Here is a 17,138-nt window from a genome sequence, read left to right on the forward strand (position 1 = left end):
GATAGCACTGTCCCATCCATTATGGTGTGAGTGACCTCTGCCCTAGCAGTCATGGCAGAACAGGCTAGCCTTTGCCCATTTATCATGTCAGGACAATTTCAGCCATCATGATATATGTGCTAAGGTCATGCTACATATAGATTTTCTTTTTTCTCTTATCTGCTCTTGCATGACTTCCCTTTTCTCACCTAGATTTAAGGAGAACTGTAATCGCCTAATCTGTTTTGATGACTGTATGAAATAATTGTAGGTCTGCTAACACAAAGAACAATTACATTTTGGTTCAGGGACTATTTTGGAATTTCAGCATAATGGATAAAGCACCCCAGTGACAGCTAAGTCTAAACCATGGACTCAAAATGTGCCAGTGTGCTGAGATGAGACTGTCAAATGAAGGAAACTGTGGCATTATAAAAAACCCCATGCTTACAGGAACATTATTATAAACAAACAGCAATGTTTTTGTTACAGACCTATGGAAGTTATTGTGCTTTCATTCCTTCTGATAAGCAAACTGAGACTTCCAGTCATAAATATGTTCAAATAATAGTGACATGAGTGAGACTTGTGGATTGGATCCTTCAGGAATTACTCATGTACATAATGTTAATAACGTATGTAAACTTTTACAGCACCAAAATCTCAGTTTGTACATTATGCATATCACATCATAAATTGTGTTATGCAAGCACCGTTTCCAGTATTTTCACATCTTATTTTCTGTCAGCCTGTTAATGTACATTTTTTTTGATATCAAATATAGACACCATTAAAAAACCCCAAACCAACAGACATTCATTTGCAATGAAGTGTATGCAAGGGCTCCTAGGACTCTGCTGGGCTACAATTTCCTTGGTTCAGTATGGAAAATCTGGCTGGGTTAAAAAAAAATTCATTTGGACTTCAGCCTGAGAAGGTTTGGCAAAATTCCTGGTTTATAGAATTCCTGCTGCCTGCTGCTTGTATTCCAGGTAGTTCAATGCTTCAGAATCTTAAAGACTTCTGCTTTAGTAATTATTTTTACAGACTTCTTGATAATGCCAATTAATTGATTCTCATGTGATTTAGTTCTTATTGCTTATAGCATGTCATTCAAGTTTAAGTTCAAAATCAGATAGTAATAGAGCTGCTCTGAATAATATTTATTTAGTTTACTCAATATATTTAACTTACAGATAATGTTTAAAAAAAAAATAAAATTACCTGCAAAGGTTTGGAATACATGAAAATCTGTTGCCTTTGCTCAAGGAGATTAGAAAAATATTCAATGTGATACCAAATCTTCATAAAAGTCTGTATTTCCATTATGAGTCAATTTTACTTATCAGACTTGACAAGACCAGTATTTTCAAATTTCATAGACTGATATTATTGAAAATCAAATCTAACATCTCGACTCCATAATAATTTATTTTATTGAGTATAAGGTTTTCTGTGAGCAACTGGCAAAATCCATAATATGAGTCTTGGTAGTAATGCAAAATTGTAACTATCGTGACATTTGGGGGGTAGGGGTGGCAAAAAAAAAAAAAAAAAAAAAAAGCCTTACCTAGCTTGTCCTTTAAGCTTTTTTACTACTATATGATTTCTCAATACAGTGAGCATAAAAACTGTAAGAAGGAATGACCCTCTTATTTAATTCTTTCTTTTGGGGGTAACACAATGAGAATATCAAAACATTATTTGACAACTGGAGTCACAGTGACCATGAAATATTATCTCATGATGACTGGGATAGGAAAAAGGACTAAGAAATAAATAAAAACAATGAACTTCACTTTAGCAATGATGTTTTCAAGAAACTTACAGAATTGGTGGTAAGTTTTCAAGGAAAACTTATCTAAGGCGTAAAGGAGTTAAGAAAGGTTAGTAATACCTTAAGAAAAAAAAACCAAACAAAACCCCACAACAAAACCAACCAAACAAAAAACCAACAAGAAAAATAAAACAAATCAAAAAAGCAAGCAAACAAAAAAATATTAAGAAAGTAAATGTTAAAAAAAACCCCAATACACCAACATAGTAAAACAAAAAAACCGTCATTATGAAGAAAGAATATTAAGATAGAAGTTGCCCTAAATCATGAACTTTTCCTGATTCCAAACACAAGATGGAATGCACAGGAAATATTTGAAACATACTGTAACAAAAGGTCAAATAAACTATTTATAAACAGATGTATATGTATAAAAACACTCCTCACAAATATGTACGTAAATCATAACAATTAACGTAGTTGTATGAAAAACAAACTGAATAAAACTATATCCACAAGAGATAGCAAGTAATTTTTTAAACTGCAAGAACAACTAAATGCTGAAATAGATTGCCTGGGGAACCACCACCATGGAAAGTCTTTGGAATAGGTTAGAAATCCTTTTGCCAGGACGGCTGTTTGGAAGTGTTATTGACTCTGCCCTGGGGAAGGCAGAAGGATTGGAGGCTTTTTCCATTATTCTTGCAGTTCAGTGTCCATTTTTATTAATTCTATCAGTTTTGAGTGGTATTCTGTGCCCTTCAGAGCCCAACCCACACCTCACTTATCCTGCTTCTATGAACCTGGGGCTCTCCACCATTCTCTCCTCAGTGTTCTATTGAGGGTGGACCTGGTCCATCTCCTCAGTATTCGATACCCTGTTGCTATGGTAGGAAAGAACTGGGCACAACATATGAGAAGGATGTGGTTATGCTGCAGTCAGGGGCTGGAGAGAATTGGAAGTAGGACGGAAAACAAGGAAGGAATTGAATTTCTGTATTGAGTGTGTATAAGGGTAAACAGAACACAAATGTATATGAAATGCATTCACTGGTGTAGTATCACTGATCGTGAAAGGGCAGTGAACAATGTTCACTGAACAGTGTTTTCATTTTTAAATATCTGATTAAAGGTTTTATTAAAAGTTGGATTTCTGCTAGAATAACTATGACACACTGCTATAGAGTATGTGAGGGTTTTCAAAATTATTGTTTTCCTGAAGGAAATACTTATTGCAGTTTGTAAAAAGTCATCAATAGGAGCTTGCCCACAAGGGCAAAGGTCATGTGCAGCCTGAGGAAACTTGGACATATTGGCTTAGGCACCAAAGCAATCTAGCACTGACCATGCTATGTTAGCATGACATTCCACCAAGGCAATAAAGCTTGCATTTTGTTGTGTTTCATGTGCCTGAAATTTTGCTAGCTTTTAATCCTTTTCAGAAAAAAATGGGTTGATTGCCAAACAATGGGATTTTAAACAGCTGTAATATTTAGCTGAGGGTTCTTGGTCTGTGGGGACTCTTTTACTAAAAGGTAAATAACAAAGGGCCAAAAACCCCAATGATTTTTGTGATGTTTTTTATTGTGTTTACTATTTCAATGCATTTTAGGTGTCCTTGAATCCCTAAGAGTGAAGTTGGCTAAAATAGCAATTAATTTCTTGATTAGTGCAGAAAATAGTGTGAGGCTAGAGGGTAATCCAAAAGTTCCTTGCATATCCCTGATCCTACCTTTCATCTGCTGTGCACAGTGGTGGCCTTAATGCATGTTAGCCAAGGAAGACAGCCAAGGCTGAAACTGCCAAGTCCCCCTGTGATAAAGCTACTAAAGAGCCCAAACTCTGTCTAGCCCTGGAGCAGCAGGGCCCTGGAAGCCAGCAGAATTTCTTGTCCTGTCCCATCTTCCCTTACTCTCAGCTCTCTGAAGGACATAGAAAGTGTCTCAAGGCAATTAGCCACATGAAGATTTTGGAAGGGAGTCACAGAATCGTAAGTGTAACTATTTCCTAAACCATTTGCAAATTGACAACACTCCTACAGTATTTATAACTCCACTTAAGTGTGTACAAACTCATAAAAGTTTCTTTTACATGGCTGTCATTGTTGACTTTATGAAAAAACTTTAATAATCTAATAATCTGAAGACCCTTCTGATAACCATATCACAGCTTCTAACTCCACACTCTGTATTAAAGCTTTTAATAAGGAACATACACATTTGAAATCTGAAGTACTTTAAATATCCATATTTACCCGTGTACCTATCATAAACTTTACTGTAAACATGCTAGTAAATGAAAATTCACATTTCTGTGTGAAAAGTAGGCTGCTTAGATACAAGTGGCAAAGGTAGCAATAAGTTTTCATGGTTTTTGTTAAGTTATTTACTATTTCATTATTTCTCACTATTCTTGTGTACTTTGAGAAGCTTTTGGGGTACAATCATATACATTCCTTATCCAATATCAGCAATGCATTCTGTACTATTGTACAATAGATACATTTGTCCATATTTGCCAGTTGTGCTGTGTTATTGTGCAAATTAGATGATCAATTTCTTAAAGAAACCAGGCTTTTTTTCCTGAATCAGTTGGTAATTTCCAGCTTCTTTTTGTTTAGATGTGATCAACAATGGCTGGTCTGTGTTGAATGTCAGCACTTTTCACACAACACAAATTATTGTATTACCAGCAGATTTCTACTAGGAATTAACCATACAATTCTCGACTGCAAATGCATAAAATCAAAATAGCAAACTTTCATTAAAAATTGATATTTAGAGATCAAATAAAAAGAAGCCTGCAGTGCTCTAAATCCAAGTTAGCACTTCTTTCTTAGTTGTGTGTTGGCAAAAAATTAGTATCAGGTATTAGGCACAAGAGTTTGAATGAGATTTAACATCACATATCTTAAATTGTCAAATCCTTCTTGCTCAAGGAATCCCTGAATGAGCTACAGTTTTTACATATAGAACAACCTATGATTTTTTTTTTATGAGCTCTTTTAGTGTCTTCTTAAACCTTTGTGAACTTCTTGTTTTTACAGAATCTTCTGAGTTCCAAGTCCAAAACCACATTTTGTCATCAACCACATCCTTTCACATTTTAAATTTTATTTTATTTTCGTCTTCTTTGGTTTTGTATTCACCACATGACATATTAGCATCAATTGATGGTAAGCAGTCTAGTACTTTTTCATTTGTCTTCCCATGCAAGTAGTATGTTATAGAGTGCATCAGTGCAGCAGAGGTCCATTGTGGAACCTGACAGTGCAAATGTATAAACTGCAAAACCAGGTATTTCTCATTGCCACATTGAGCTAACACATGTTCCTCAGCTGTGGTTTCTCTATAACTTGAGAGATTTGTAAAGTGCCTTTTTAAGCTGAAAAGTTTAAGAATTTTAAGGAGAAGGGGGCTGGGGAAAAAATACAACCAACTACAATGCACCAAATGTATCAGGGCTTTTTATTTTTTAATTTACAATAACGCTCATATTTTTAATCTCTGAAGACTAGAGAACATTCCCCAGTAGACAAGTATGCTATTAACATGTTACCATCTCGGGCTGGTTTATTTTCATTTCTGTTAGTTTTTATGCCCCATCACTAAACCCAAGTACATGATTCAGTCTGTACATCTATTCACCTGTCAGCAGATTGGTTAAAGTTGATTAAGTGTGTATTCAGAGGGTCTCAATATTCAACATTCTGTTTACTAGGGTGTTTTTAAGCTAACCTAATAAAAGATAAAGGATGAACTTTAGTCCTGTCTATATTTATTAATTATCCTATCTTTTTTGAAAATACTACAGCTTATAGGTACAGCACACAGCAGCTCTGCAGGAGTAACAGGTGAATCTTAATTTATTGTTTAATTTTTATTTTTTTAACACAAAATTAGATGTGTATAGGGCAATCCTTTTAAAAATCTAGAAGTATGAATCAAAAAGCCAAGATCAAGAATGCAGTGACATTTTAGTATTTAAGGATATTACCTCTTAAACAGCTCAAGACAAGATCAAAACAAAATATTTTTTTCATCTTTTTAACGAAAGGGATTAAAATGTTTCTTTTGTAAGATCCCCCCAAAAAAATCTAAATTTTAATGAATTCTCAGTGATTTTGCTTTCTCAACCATAATATTGTCAAAACAAACTTGTAGTGCCAAACAATGCATCACAAATATCAATGCACCTGTAAGTGCTATCAATATGTGACCCCACCTCTATTTCTGTATATTTGATAGGCAAAACCAAGCTCAGACTTCAGAATACAGTCTAAAGGGAAGGAAAAGAATGACTGCTGATCTGGCTTATCATTATGAAGACAAATACTGATTTACTTTTTAATGTATTTCCTATAATACATACTATATACTATATTCTTTGATATACAGCATGTTTGTGCAGGTGTGCTTCCCCATATGTTCAACAAATATATTTATATTGTGTTTTCATTTATATATATACATAGATGTGAACACAGATTTTCATTCTATTTCTAAGTTTTGTCTGTTCTCTTATTTTCTCCATTTGTCTTTTTAAAGAAGTGGACAAAAGTGGAATTTCATGACAAATAACATTCTCTGGTATTCATTTCAGTAGGGAGTAAATAGGCATGGATGACCTTCTTGTCTTTACCTTTGATTTTTAAAATGTTTCTTGGCACTTTAACAAATGGTTCACCACACTTCAACTAAAGGGGAAGAAGATGTCAGTGACTTGATGGATGCTTTTTACTATAAGTAGAAAGAAGACATTTAGCACTATGTATTCTCAGGACTTGTTTTATAACCCTACTGAATATGTACAATTGAATTGCTAAAATATATTGCTAAGAATATTGTTAAATCTTTCTGCTTGAAATCTCTAAGATTAAATGCTATGAAAAGACACTTAGCATTTTCCCTGAAAAGACTACTATGAAGCTCCTAAATCTCTATTGGAATTTGCTTTTAGTCTTGGGTACAAGGACATCTCAAAGTTTTGTGACAATGTTGAGAGTACACATTATGTTGAGACACACAAAAAATTTCACGGCGTCAACAAAAACAACAAAACAGTTACTGACTGAGCTTTCTAAGCTCTTCTCTGAGCTCTAAGGAAAGATCTTTCTATAAAGAACTGCCATTAAAGTTGTATGCATTAAAAAAATAAAATAAAAATCAAGCTTATAATAATGACATTAACCCATGGCTACAAGACATACATTTTGGGAGTGTGAAAGAGGGGCTTTGATTTGCTGTGCAAGGACCCTCTGGTAGTTGGAGGCATTTCCTTTGCATTACATCCAAGGTTCATTTCATTTTTAATCCATGTTGGTTCCCACATACTTTTGCAACCAGCACATGCTAATGGGAGATGACAGACAGACTTATATAAGTCACTTGGGGCCAGCTCCAATAATAGACTTTGATGCCTTAAATTAGATGTCACTCCACCAAACCATACTCAATAATCCCTCACAGGGATGTCTGCAGGGTGTTTTTTTCACTTTTTGAGCCGAAATCACATCTGCTGTTATGTCTTTTGGCATCAGTACATTTGAAATTTCTCATCTTTCTATAAAGTAACACAAGAATTTCCAGAAAGAAAAAGAAAAATAAATATAGGACTTCCATGAAAGTGATGTGCACCTAGACTAAAAGATTAAGCCTTACAGTTTTGTCAAATCAGTATTAGTATGCAAAGTGCGCAAAAAGACCTGCCAGAATGGCCGAAAGCACAAGTGGAAATTGACCCATATTACTTTCCTATATAAGTAGTGTTAAACTCCCTGTTCCATTCCCTGCTTCCCTTACCAAAGAGTCTTTTCACGACTACTTTCTGCCCCTTTTGTAACTTATTTAATTAGTTCTACCTGTGCAAGTCAAGCGCAAGTGGATACGAATGCCAGCAAACCACAATGGTGAAACTATAGCTACATGCAGTTCACAAAAGGACACCATCAGGTACCATTATATGCAAGTAGCCCCTATAACGCTCTTTCACATTTACATTGTTCCCAGTTCACAGGACCCATTACAAGTCTGCAACTGAGTCCAAATGCACAATTTAAGCTATTCTAATACAAAGTCTGAGAAGCCCAATTTCCTGAATTTACCAATTTTTACTCTATATTGCCAAAGTAAAATGGGCACATAGCTATGCTCAGTTTTGCTGTTACCCTTTTACATTCAGGAATACCTCTTCACCACATTTTGCATTCTGTTGCTTGCAGAAAGTGAAGGCGTTATCTTAGCTTGCCCTCTCCACTTTCCCCCTTTCAACTCGTCTCATAAGCACTATGATTCTACTGATAATTTCCTGTTGGACTATAAACATTATCTTTCTCTTCTTTTTTTTTCTTGTTTCCTTTGCTAGCCTGTTCTACAGCTCCCCACCCTTTCGTATTTGTCTCCTAACTGTGGCTAGCCTGAAAATTAGTTTTGAAAGTGGCTCCTTTTATTCAAAAGTATTTTTTCCCCCTAAATATCCACTCTCCACTGACCTCCCCCTCTTTTCTGTCCTTTCAAGCTAGGTTTACAAAAGTTCAGCCAATCCTTCCATTGCATTGAGTAGATTATTTATTTTTAAGTAATCACATTGAGGTGTATTGTCCAGTCAGTGAGTATCTAAGCAGAGGCAAATTCTTTAATTCTTCTATTCTACCTTTTCAGTTTGACAAACCGTTTCAATCTTTTCAGCATGGACATAAACAGTGTACTTTTAGATCACAGAAATATCTTCCAAATTCTTCCTCATTAACATACAAATTTGTACTTTGATTATGTAGGATGTCCTAAACATTATAGTGTCCACTATATGTTTATAGAAATATAAAGCCATTATAAAGCCATTATAATTCTTTTTTTTGGTAAATTAATTTGCTAACCTGAAGTTCTGAATTTCCAATCTAAAAAACAAATGGTGGCATAGAGATTTAGAGATACAATAAGTGGGGGAAAATACCATTTGCTCTCCAAAAAATTATATTTTCCACTTTGATTAGGAAAGCAAGAGGCATAAGACCTTTGTCTCTATGGCCTCACTGTAACTTTAGTTCAATGGGATTCTAAGGAATATGGGAAGACTTATGAATCCCCCAAGGCCTGTAAATTGGCTATTTTTCCCTTCTTCAGCCTCTCTTGTAGGCGGGGTTCTTCATTTTCTAAAATCCTCTGAAGAGCTGAGGCAGTGGAATTTTAGGCTTCAGATTTAATAAAGGAATTCTTTCCCTTTGGGTATGCAGCACTGGGAAGAGGTATATGCAAGTTCAAATCCAAAATGAATAGAATCATTTCACATATTTTTTTTATTATTATCCAGTGCAGGTGACTGGAGAACACTGACAGTTCAGTCAGTAACATGGCATCAATACAAGAGTATGCACATTTCAAATATTGAGGTGTATACTGGCTCACTAATGAGATTTTAATTAAAAATGACAATTTACTTCCATACTGTCGAAGTGTATTGGAAAAACTTATTTATATACTTAATGAACCATAAAGTAGAGAGCTGTATAAGAGTATATTACACTGTGGAGCTCCTATGAGTTCCGCATCCCTATTTAATTATTCCTCTACTGAATGGTAATTAATTATGGTCATTTTCTTTGACAGCTTTCTGTCAGGCAGCCAGGTGTAATCTACACAACACACAGAAAATCTACAACATTGAGACTGATACTACTCTACATGTAAAACATTGAAGCAGAAAATATTAAAAACCTATCTGATTTAGGATTGAAAAGGCAACAATATTGAGTATTTTTTTTTCCATGGACTTATGCCTAGATTAAACTGATTTGGACACATAAATGGCAGGACCTTTTTTAGGCAGATCCAAGAAAATGCAATGCTTCAAGAGGCTTATGTTCAGTGATTATCATTCTGTGCTTGAAGTTAGCTGTACGTGTAAAATTGCAAGCACCATTAATTACCAAAACTAGAAAAATTCTTATTTGGCTACCTGGTTAATGCTTAGTCATGGGCTACTAACTACTAGATTTTCAATTTACAATTTCAATTTCTTAATATGACTAGTAGCTATGTAAATTATATCTCAAAGGAACTTTCAAAGCATCTATATACTTTATCATGACATTTCACTCCAAAGAAGATCAGTAAATGTATACAGCTGCATTATTTTCTTATCAGAAAATCCTGTCTAATTTATATGACCATGGTCCAATGCCCTGCTCAGCACTTCCATCAGATGGCTCCATCAGGGCAGGAAGCTTGGATTTGTCTCAGTGGTGATATAAAATTTTTTCAGTCTGGGAATGCTGATTTAACACCTCTGCTTGAGGCCACAATTCTCAGCATGAAAGGTCTGTGCCCCGGGCTGTTATCTATGACTCTTTTTTGCCCTCCCAAACATAAATGCAGCTTCCAGCTGCCAGATTCCATTTCTGGTCTCATACAGAGACTCAATGCTCTCTAGTAGTATGAGTGATTCCCCAGTGATTTCCTGGACAAAGAGTACTGTGTACCTGCTTTCAGAGCTTCTCCCTCTCAGCGACAGCAAAGCATCTGCTGCATGGCCCAGGACAGGGTCCTAACAGAGGTCACAGATCCATGCTTGCAAATTCTTAATGTATCATTGGCTGAAAACACTCTACTAAGCCATAACAGTGCCTATTAACATGTAATTCAGAAACTCCTTGGGATAGCCTTGTCAGTTTACTATCTTACCACCATCAACTTCTGCAGCTGAAGTAAGATTAGGGTTTCAAAAAGGGAAGGATTACAAACAAGCCTTAAACTGTCTTTTTTTCTCATGAGTTTATAACCTATAACAACAAACAAGAATTTACAGATGAGACAGTTGTGAGCTATGCTTGCAGCACATGCCTTAGGCCAGCAGCCATCTGAATGTTTCTTTTGGGCTAGCCTTCTAACACAGTGGTTCTTGTCTTTTGAGAGCCCTGAAAGAAGCAGATCCTGAAAAAGGATTTAAGGGAGACATTAGTAAATAGTAACTTAAGAAATCAGCTCAGTGAAACAGTGGAGTAATCAGACAGAATGAACACTAAAACAATCAGGCACAGGCTCAAGATAACCCTCCCTGATGAAACACGAGGTGATGGGAGGCTAACACCATGCAGTCAGAAGCATGGAGTAGGAGAGCGAGAATTTGCATGGAAGATCTGAAGATACATACAAGAAGTTTGAACTCACTAGAACTGGAGTCGGTGGAAGTTCAAAAAAAAGAGTGGCATGAATCACAAGTTATGTGGCAGGCATTATTATGTTGCAGTTTGTTCCCTTTGGGGAAAAAGATGCTTCAGAATCTTTTTTTGAACTGGTTTGGCAACTCTCATTTGTGGGACCACAAGCATGAAGGGCACATCAAGCTAGTGATGATTGGTTTTCTTCCTCTCACATTCTCCCTTTGACCTAAAAAAATAAGTCTATCAACATCACAGGAAATTAATACTAATTTATATACACTCTCCAGCTGAAATAATCTGCTGAATATGTGTGATTACAAACACCCCTGTTTTAATTAATTACATTTGCAGGGGTAATTTTCATTACAACTCATCTTAGGCCAGCTTCACTAAAGCTAGTTAGACAGTCTGCCTAAAGATGGAGCAGATAAATATGCTTCACAAGGCAGTCAAGATTCCTGTTAGAAATGAGTAAAGCAGAAATGATCATAAGAATTAATGCAACTCCTAAAATAACAAAAAATTATTTCCTCAGATATTTTCACTCAACTTCTCTGAAATGACTGGGAGTTATCCAGGACCAGGTGGAGTCAGAATCTAGGTTCTACTGGCTTTAAACACTAAGCATTCTCTAAGTTTAGTTAAACTTAGTTTATGTCTGAATTTGGAAATAACTGAGGTGAGGGGAATTTCACTTTCAGAGTTCTTGTCAGACTTGGCCCGCTTAATCCTTTAATTGGATGTTGAACTTTTTAAGTATAAAACCAGAAACTGTACAAGCTTCTCATATAGGAACACATGGGAAAAATATTGTGTGCATAAAACTGATGAAAATCGGGGGACTTAGCTTCAGAAAATACTTTTAAAGTATAAAAAAGTGTTCACAGTTTTGTTAATTTTTTTTTAGTAGAAAACAGAATCCAAATATATATAACTATATTGTTTTATACTAGCATGGATGATACAGCTGACAATATTTAATGAGTTTCCCAATATTTATTTCAAAGTGGTGCTTTACAGCTTGAAATGAATACCAGTGCTGGCAGGTGTCAAGACTCAATAGCAATTTACTTTCAGAGTAATAATGCAAATTACACACTGGAATTCTACAAAGAAAAGAACAGCAGTAAAATATGCAGTGACAGTACTATGAAGTTTGTAAGAGGTGTGACGGGCAGGCTTCCTGGTATATCTGTTTTACCCAGCACAACAAAATTTTTGTGACTAGCACTGAAGGCAGAATGTACTTAAATTTAGCTATGGGACCAAACATTTTAATAGCTTAAAATCTCACTATGGTTCTTGCTGTTTCCAGAGCCTACACATTTTGCTCTGATTCAGCATTTCTCTACATTCTCTTTACTCAATTTATGCTGAATAGGAAATCTTCCAACCCCAGCACAAGTTCACTCACTCCCAAGACCATAGAACAGAAATCAATAAAAGAGATGATTTCCTTAGTTATTTTATAGTAATGTTGAGAGAAAGTTCAAGACTCATTTAAGAGTAAAAACTAGTACAAAAGTTAGATGTCTGTATCATTATTAATATATTTTAGTATAAACCAAGAATTATTTGGATGTTTATTTAAAAAGTAATTATATAAGTACTTACTCTAAAAAAGTAGCACGTCTATACAAGTTATGTGAATTTTGCAAAAATGTGCTACTAGCCCTAAACAAAAATAGAAAACACAGACATAATAAAATTAAAATCCCATGGAAGCTAGGGAAGATCAAGAAGTGAATTCAGACACATAAAATCTTCTCCATAGACAGCGAGAATTTTCAGCATTTCAGACCAGTAAGCTAACTGCCTTGCGTAAAGGCTCAGGTTAGTGGAAACGAAAATACAGACTACAATCCAGCAAAGATTTAAAACACATGCTTAACTTCATGCACCTAAATAGTGCCATTAACGTGCAGTTAAGCATGTGTGCATGTCTTTGTAGGATCATATTCAAGTGATATCCCTTTGATGAATGTTTCTTCCTGTGTTAGCAGGGAACAGTGTTTGATCAAGCCAGCATGAGGTTAAGTGCCCTTTATCTTTCACCTCTCCACTTCGAGAACTCTACTATGTTGGTGGGGGTGAGGATGAGGATGGGAGAAGCAGCATCCAACCTTGAAGGTATACAGTTCAAATTCTGCTTATTTTAAGAAGAGGAGCCTCTAACACAGTGGAAACTGAAGGTCTAATTCTAGGATTTATATTCTGCAGTACCTGACCTGCTTTGGGTTGCAAACAAATTCCTGATCAGTATGTTTTAGATTTTTTTTCTTTTTTTTCATAACTTGTGTCTCGTGATTAATATGGAAGTAGCTCTGCTGATTTCCAGATTAATCTTGTGCTAAGAATATACCAATCATTTTATTTTCTGTTCCCCTCCAACTACAATAAGAGGCCCATTTGTGTATATAACCAGTTTGGATCTTAATCGCAATGGCAGTGATTGAAAAACAGCTGCATAATATACCACACTGAACAACTGTGAGACTAAGCTGAGCTCTAATTATACATTCCTGGCTTAATGTTTCTTCAGGCATGTTCAGTACAGTAAGAATAGTACAACCTATATATGATGAGAGAAGTGTGCCACAACAGACAAGTTTTGTGCAGAATAAAAACAAGAATGCAGGGAACTGCGTTTCCTTCAACAATGTAACTTCCAATTGCTTAAGGCGTTTCATGGGGTAATTCTAGATTTCTTTACAAACACAGTAATCATACCTAATAAACACATTATAATATGTGCATTCTTGGATGCATTTTCCACTCAGTTAAACCAACACAAAGAAAGATTCTGTCATTTGCTTAAGCAGTCACTAATTTAGCAATAGGCAGGAATGGATCCTCCAAGTTCCTATTCTCATTTCAGAAATAAAGAGGTTAGATTTTTTCCCACCATTTTTATTGAAAATATGTTTTGTTACACTTCTTCCAAACAGAAGTTTATAACTGCGTATAACTACTGTATTATGGACTGCCCTAGAAAGACACATTACTAGACTGTATATGCCACAAGGATGTAACTACACATGCTTGCTAAAATGAAAAAGAATTCAAAACATATGAAGTATATCAGGAGAGAATATAAAAGAATTTAACAAAAGGACAAAAGGAATCCACTCTAGATCTTTTGGTGAAGAAAACCAACTGAGGATTATTAATGGCCGCAAATATTCAGTAGCTGTGAAAAATGTTGTCAAAAGCTAAACTGATCCAGAATAGAAACAGAATAGAAAGCTGAGAAGTTGTATGGGAAAAAAAAAAAAAAATATTTTTTTTCTTAAAAGCTGCTTTAATATTCCATATATTGTTCTAACAGAGTGGATTTGAATGTATTTAAATAAGGAATTGTATTAAACCTAACAACTGGCTCATTACACACCACTTAAGTTGTAGCATCCCTGAATGATGTTTTGTGATGGCTTTGCATATTCCTAACTTTACAGCTAATACCCTTTCCAGTTTTTATTATCACCTCGTTATTCCCATTTCTCCTTCACGATGTTATGGTGACTAAAAAATATGTGACTAGAAAATAATAGCCTTTCATACTTCAATCCCCTGACTTCCCCTGGGGGAGTGGATTACTGCATCATAATACTGGTATCTGTTAGTTAATGCTGTGGGCTTCACTCAACTTCAAAGCAAAGATATTAAAGGGTCGTTTTCCACTACAAGGCAGGTGTATTTTTATTAGCTCTTTTTCAAAATTGCTATGACTTCACTCATGGATATACTGCCAACAGCCATTATTGAAAGCTGGACTATAATTACTAAGGAACATGCAATGTCTGAAGCACTAAACCAATGTTACTGCAATCCTCCAACAATTGACTGAAACCAAGTGTTACATCATTAAAGCTGAATTACAACACACCCATAGCATGTTTTCCATGTGTGCTATTTTAAACAATAGTAGAGAAAAACCTGGATATAAATTCACAGATCCCTAATTTGTTCAAAATTCATGAACAATAAGGGCTGTCTGACAGGCTCTGTTGGCTCTATTTTAGTCAGAAATGTCACGCACCATAATTAAATGTCTGTTTGGCTTTTATTGGAGATGGAAATGCTAGCTTTAGTTATAAATTTAAACAACCTGTCACAAGGGGAGACTCCACATTTGTATAGTTTAGGAAAGTTTAGCAATTGTAATTGCTCCACGAAAGACAAATAAACTAATGGAAACTGTTCTATTTCTTAATTGGCTTTGCACTGGAAAAAAATAAGCTAATGTGGTTATGGTATAGCTTTCATCTGGTTTAGACCAAGTTCTTTGCTTCGGTAGATAAAGTTAGTGCATCAGGACTTTCAATTGCTGTTGCTTAATTTTCATGCAGAAATTAACTGACAATTGCAGTGATCACAGCTTCTAGGTTAAGAGAAGATGCCACTGACAAGTGGTAGCAAAATACCATCAGTCTTCCAGAAAAATGTTCAGTTCAATTCAGCACAGTTCGCCCTGATGTTTTCCAAGTGGAAATATTTTGCTGTCACACTGGTATGCAGGGGCTATTATAGTTTAAGCAAATCCTGCAATTTTTCTGCTCAGCTTCAGAAATTTTACAGTGCCCAGATTCCAGTGGAAAATATTTGATCACTCATATACTTGGATAGAAATTTGTCACCTGGAATAGAAATCAGGGTAAACGTGCCAGCATCCTTATGCAGACAGGCTCTGCAAATATATACTACGCAAGGTCTCTGCCAAATAACTTGTGTCTGGCCAATACCACCTTTCAAAAAGTCTGTGAATACCAGTTGCCAATAAAGATTCATTATACCATGTATAGGTAAATATTATCTTAGCTTTTGCATCTACAATTTTAAGCTTACACAGTAGTAATTCATTTGCTCTCCACATACTGTCTGCAAGTTTCTGTGCAGTAGCCAATCACAATATTCACACTTCTCACTAGCACCTAAACAATATTCTTCTTTTACTTAAAATAGATCACCGTCAGATGCAAGTATTTCAAAGTTGTTTTTCACTACACAAGAAGTATGTACTATAGCTATTTTAAATAGTAATATCGCATGAAAAACTTCACAGTAGACGTTATAATCATTTAAGTCTTTTCCAGCTGCACTGTTTTTCAAGAAGCTAATCATTCCAGATGGGTTCTATAATCTATTTAAATGTAAGTCAATGTATAATGTCTTCTACTTCTGAAAATGTATGCATACATTAAATTAAAGCAAAAGATAATACTATCCCTATATCTCTCACAGTGAAACTTTAGAGCCACTGCCTCAGGCATGGTAGACCCTCCAGAATAGTCCCAAATCATGCACTGGGTTACAGTTGTTAAAAATTAAAAACATTTTAGAAGGTGTGTGTGCTACTTTCACCATAAATGTTTGCCTATATATCTTCATTTTATCTTGTTTAGAAAGCCCATCAACTCAGATTATCCCACTTCAAAATACTATTTACTTTTTTGAAAATTGCTGTTATGAAACTTCTAAAGCAATTTTGTTGATTTAATTTTCATTTTAATTTTACCACTATTTTCACCTGTAAGGACTACATGAGAACAACCTAGTGAATAGATATTAATGTTTGATTCTTCAGTAATATTTAGCAGCAACATTTAGCAATCTTTTTTTTTTTCCCCCATAACAGTTTCCTATTTACCTGACAAATTAGGTTGCTGCTTCTTCTTCTTCCTTTCCTTCTATTACATCCTTACACACAACTCCATCACTTCAGTTTTTCCCACCTCTTTCCATCAAAAAATCTTCCAGTGTCCTTAAGCCTCACTAGCACTTCAGGTATTTCAAGCTCTTTCCTCAAACCTTTCTTTATTGTTCCTCATATATTACTTCAGATTTTCTATGGTGTTTGTTCTTTCCTTCTTTCTGGAAATAATTGTAAATACTAAGGCTTATTTTAGAGGGCCCTTTTTCACATGAAGAGAGCTAATAAATGTTTTTCCCAGATTAAAGGCAAGTGTCTACATGTTTTTATGTGCACCAGCTACAACAGCTAATGGCAAAGAGTTAAGTCTTCTTTAGCACCCTGATCTCCAATTCTTCTGGCTGTTGATTTGTCACAAGCATTGTTCAGTGAATTCTCAACACTACTTCAATTTATTCCTGCTTTTGCAGAATAAGTTGGTGGCTGAATAATTGCTATATCAAAGATGAATCCTCAGTCAGTTCCTTCTGACAATAGCAAAATGTGCTTGCAGCATTAGAGCACTCTCCTAGTTG

The 17,138-nt window shown here is 35.3% G+C and overlaps 1 protein-coding gene across 1 annotated transcript in view; it reads right to left on the bottom strand.

Moving 5' to 3' along the window:
- Positions 1–6,432: 6,432 nt before the first annotated feature.
- Positions 6,433–17,138, bottom strand: part of AGMO (alkylglycerol monooxygenase) — a 137,752-nt gene continuing 127,046 nt past the window's right edge. The window contains 1 exon segment of the mRNA XM_030503963.1: positions 6,433–6,495. Coding sequence (XP_030359823.1) covers positions 6,493–6,495 — 3 coding nt within the window. The 3' untranslated portion in view covers positions 6,433–6,492.

Source organism: Strigops habroptila, chromosome 1 (genome assembly GCF_004027225.2).
Source record: "Strigops habroptila isolate Jane chromosome 1, bStrHab1.2.pri, whole genome shotgun sequence".
Classification (NCBI taxonomy): Eukaryota; Metazoa; Chordata; class Aves; order Psittaciformes; family Psittacidae; genus Strigops; species Strigops habroptila.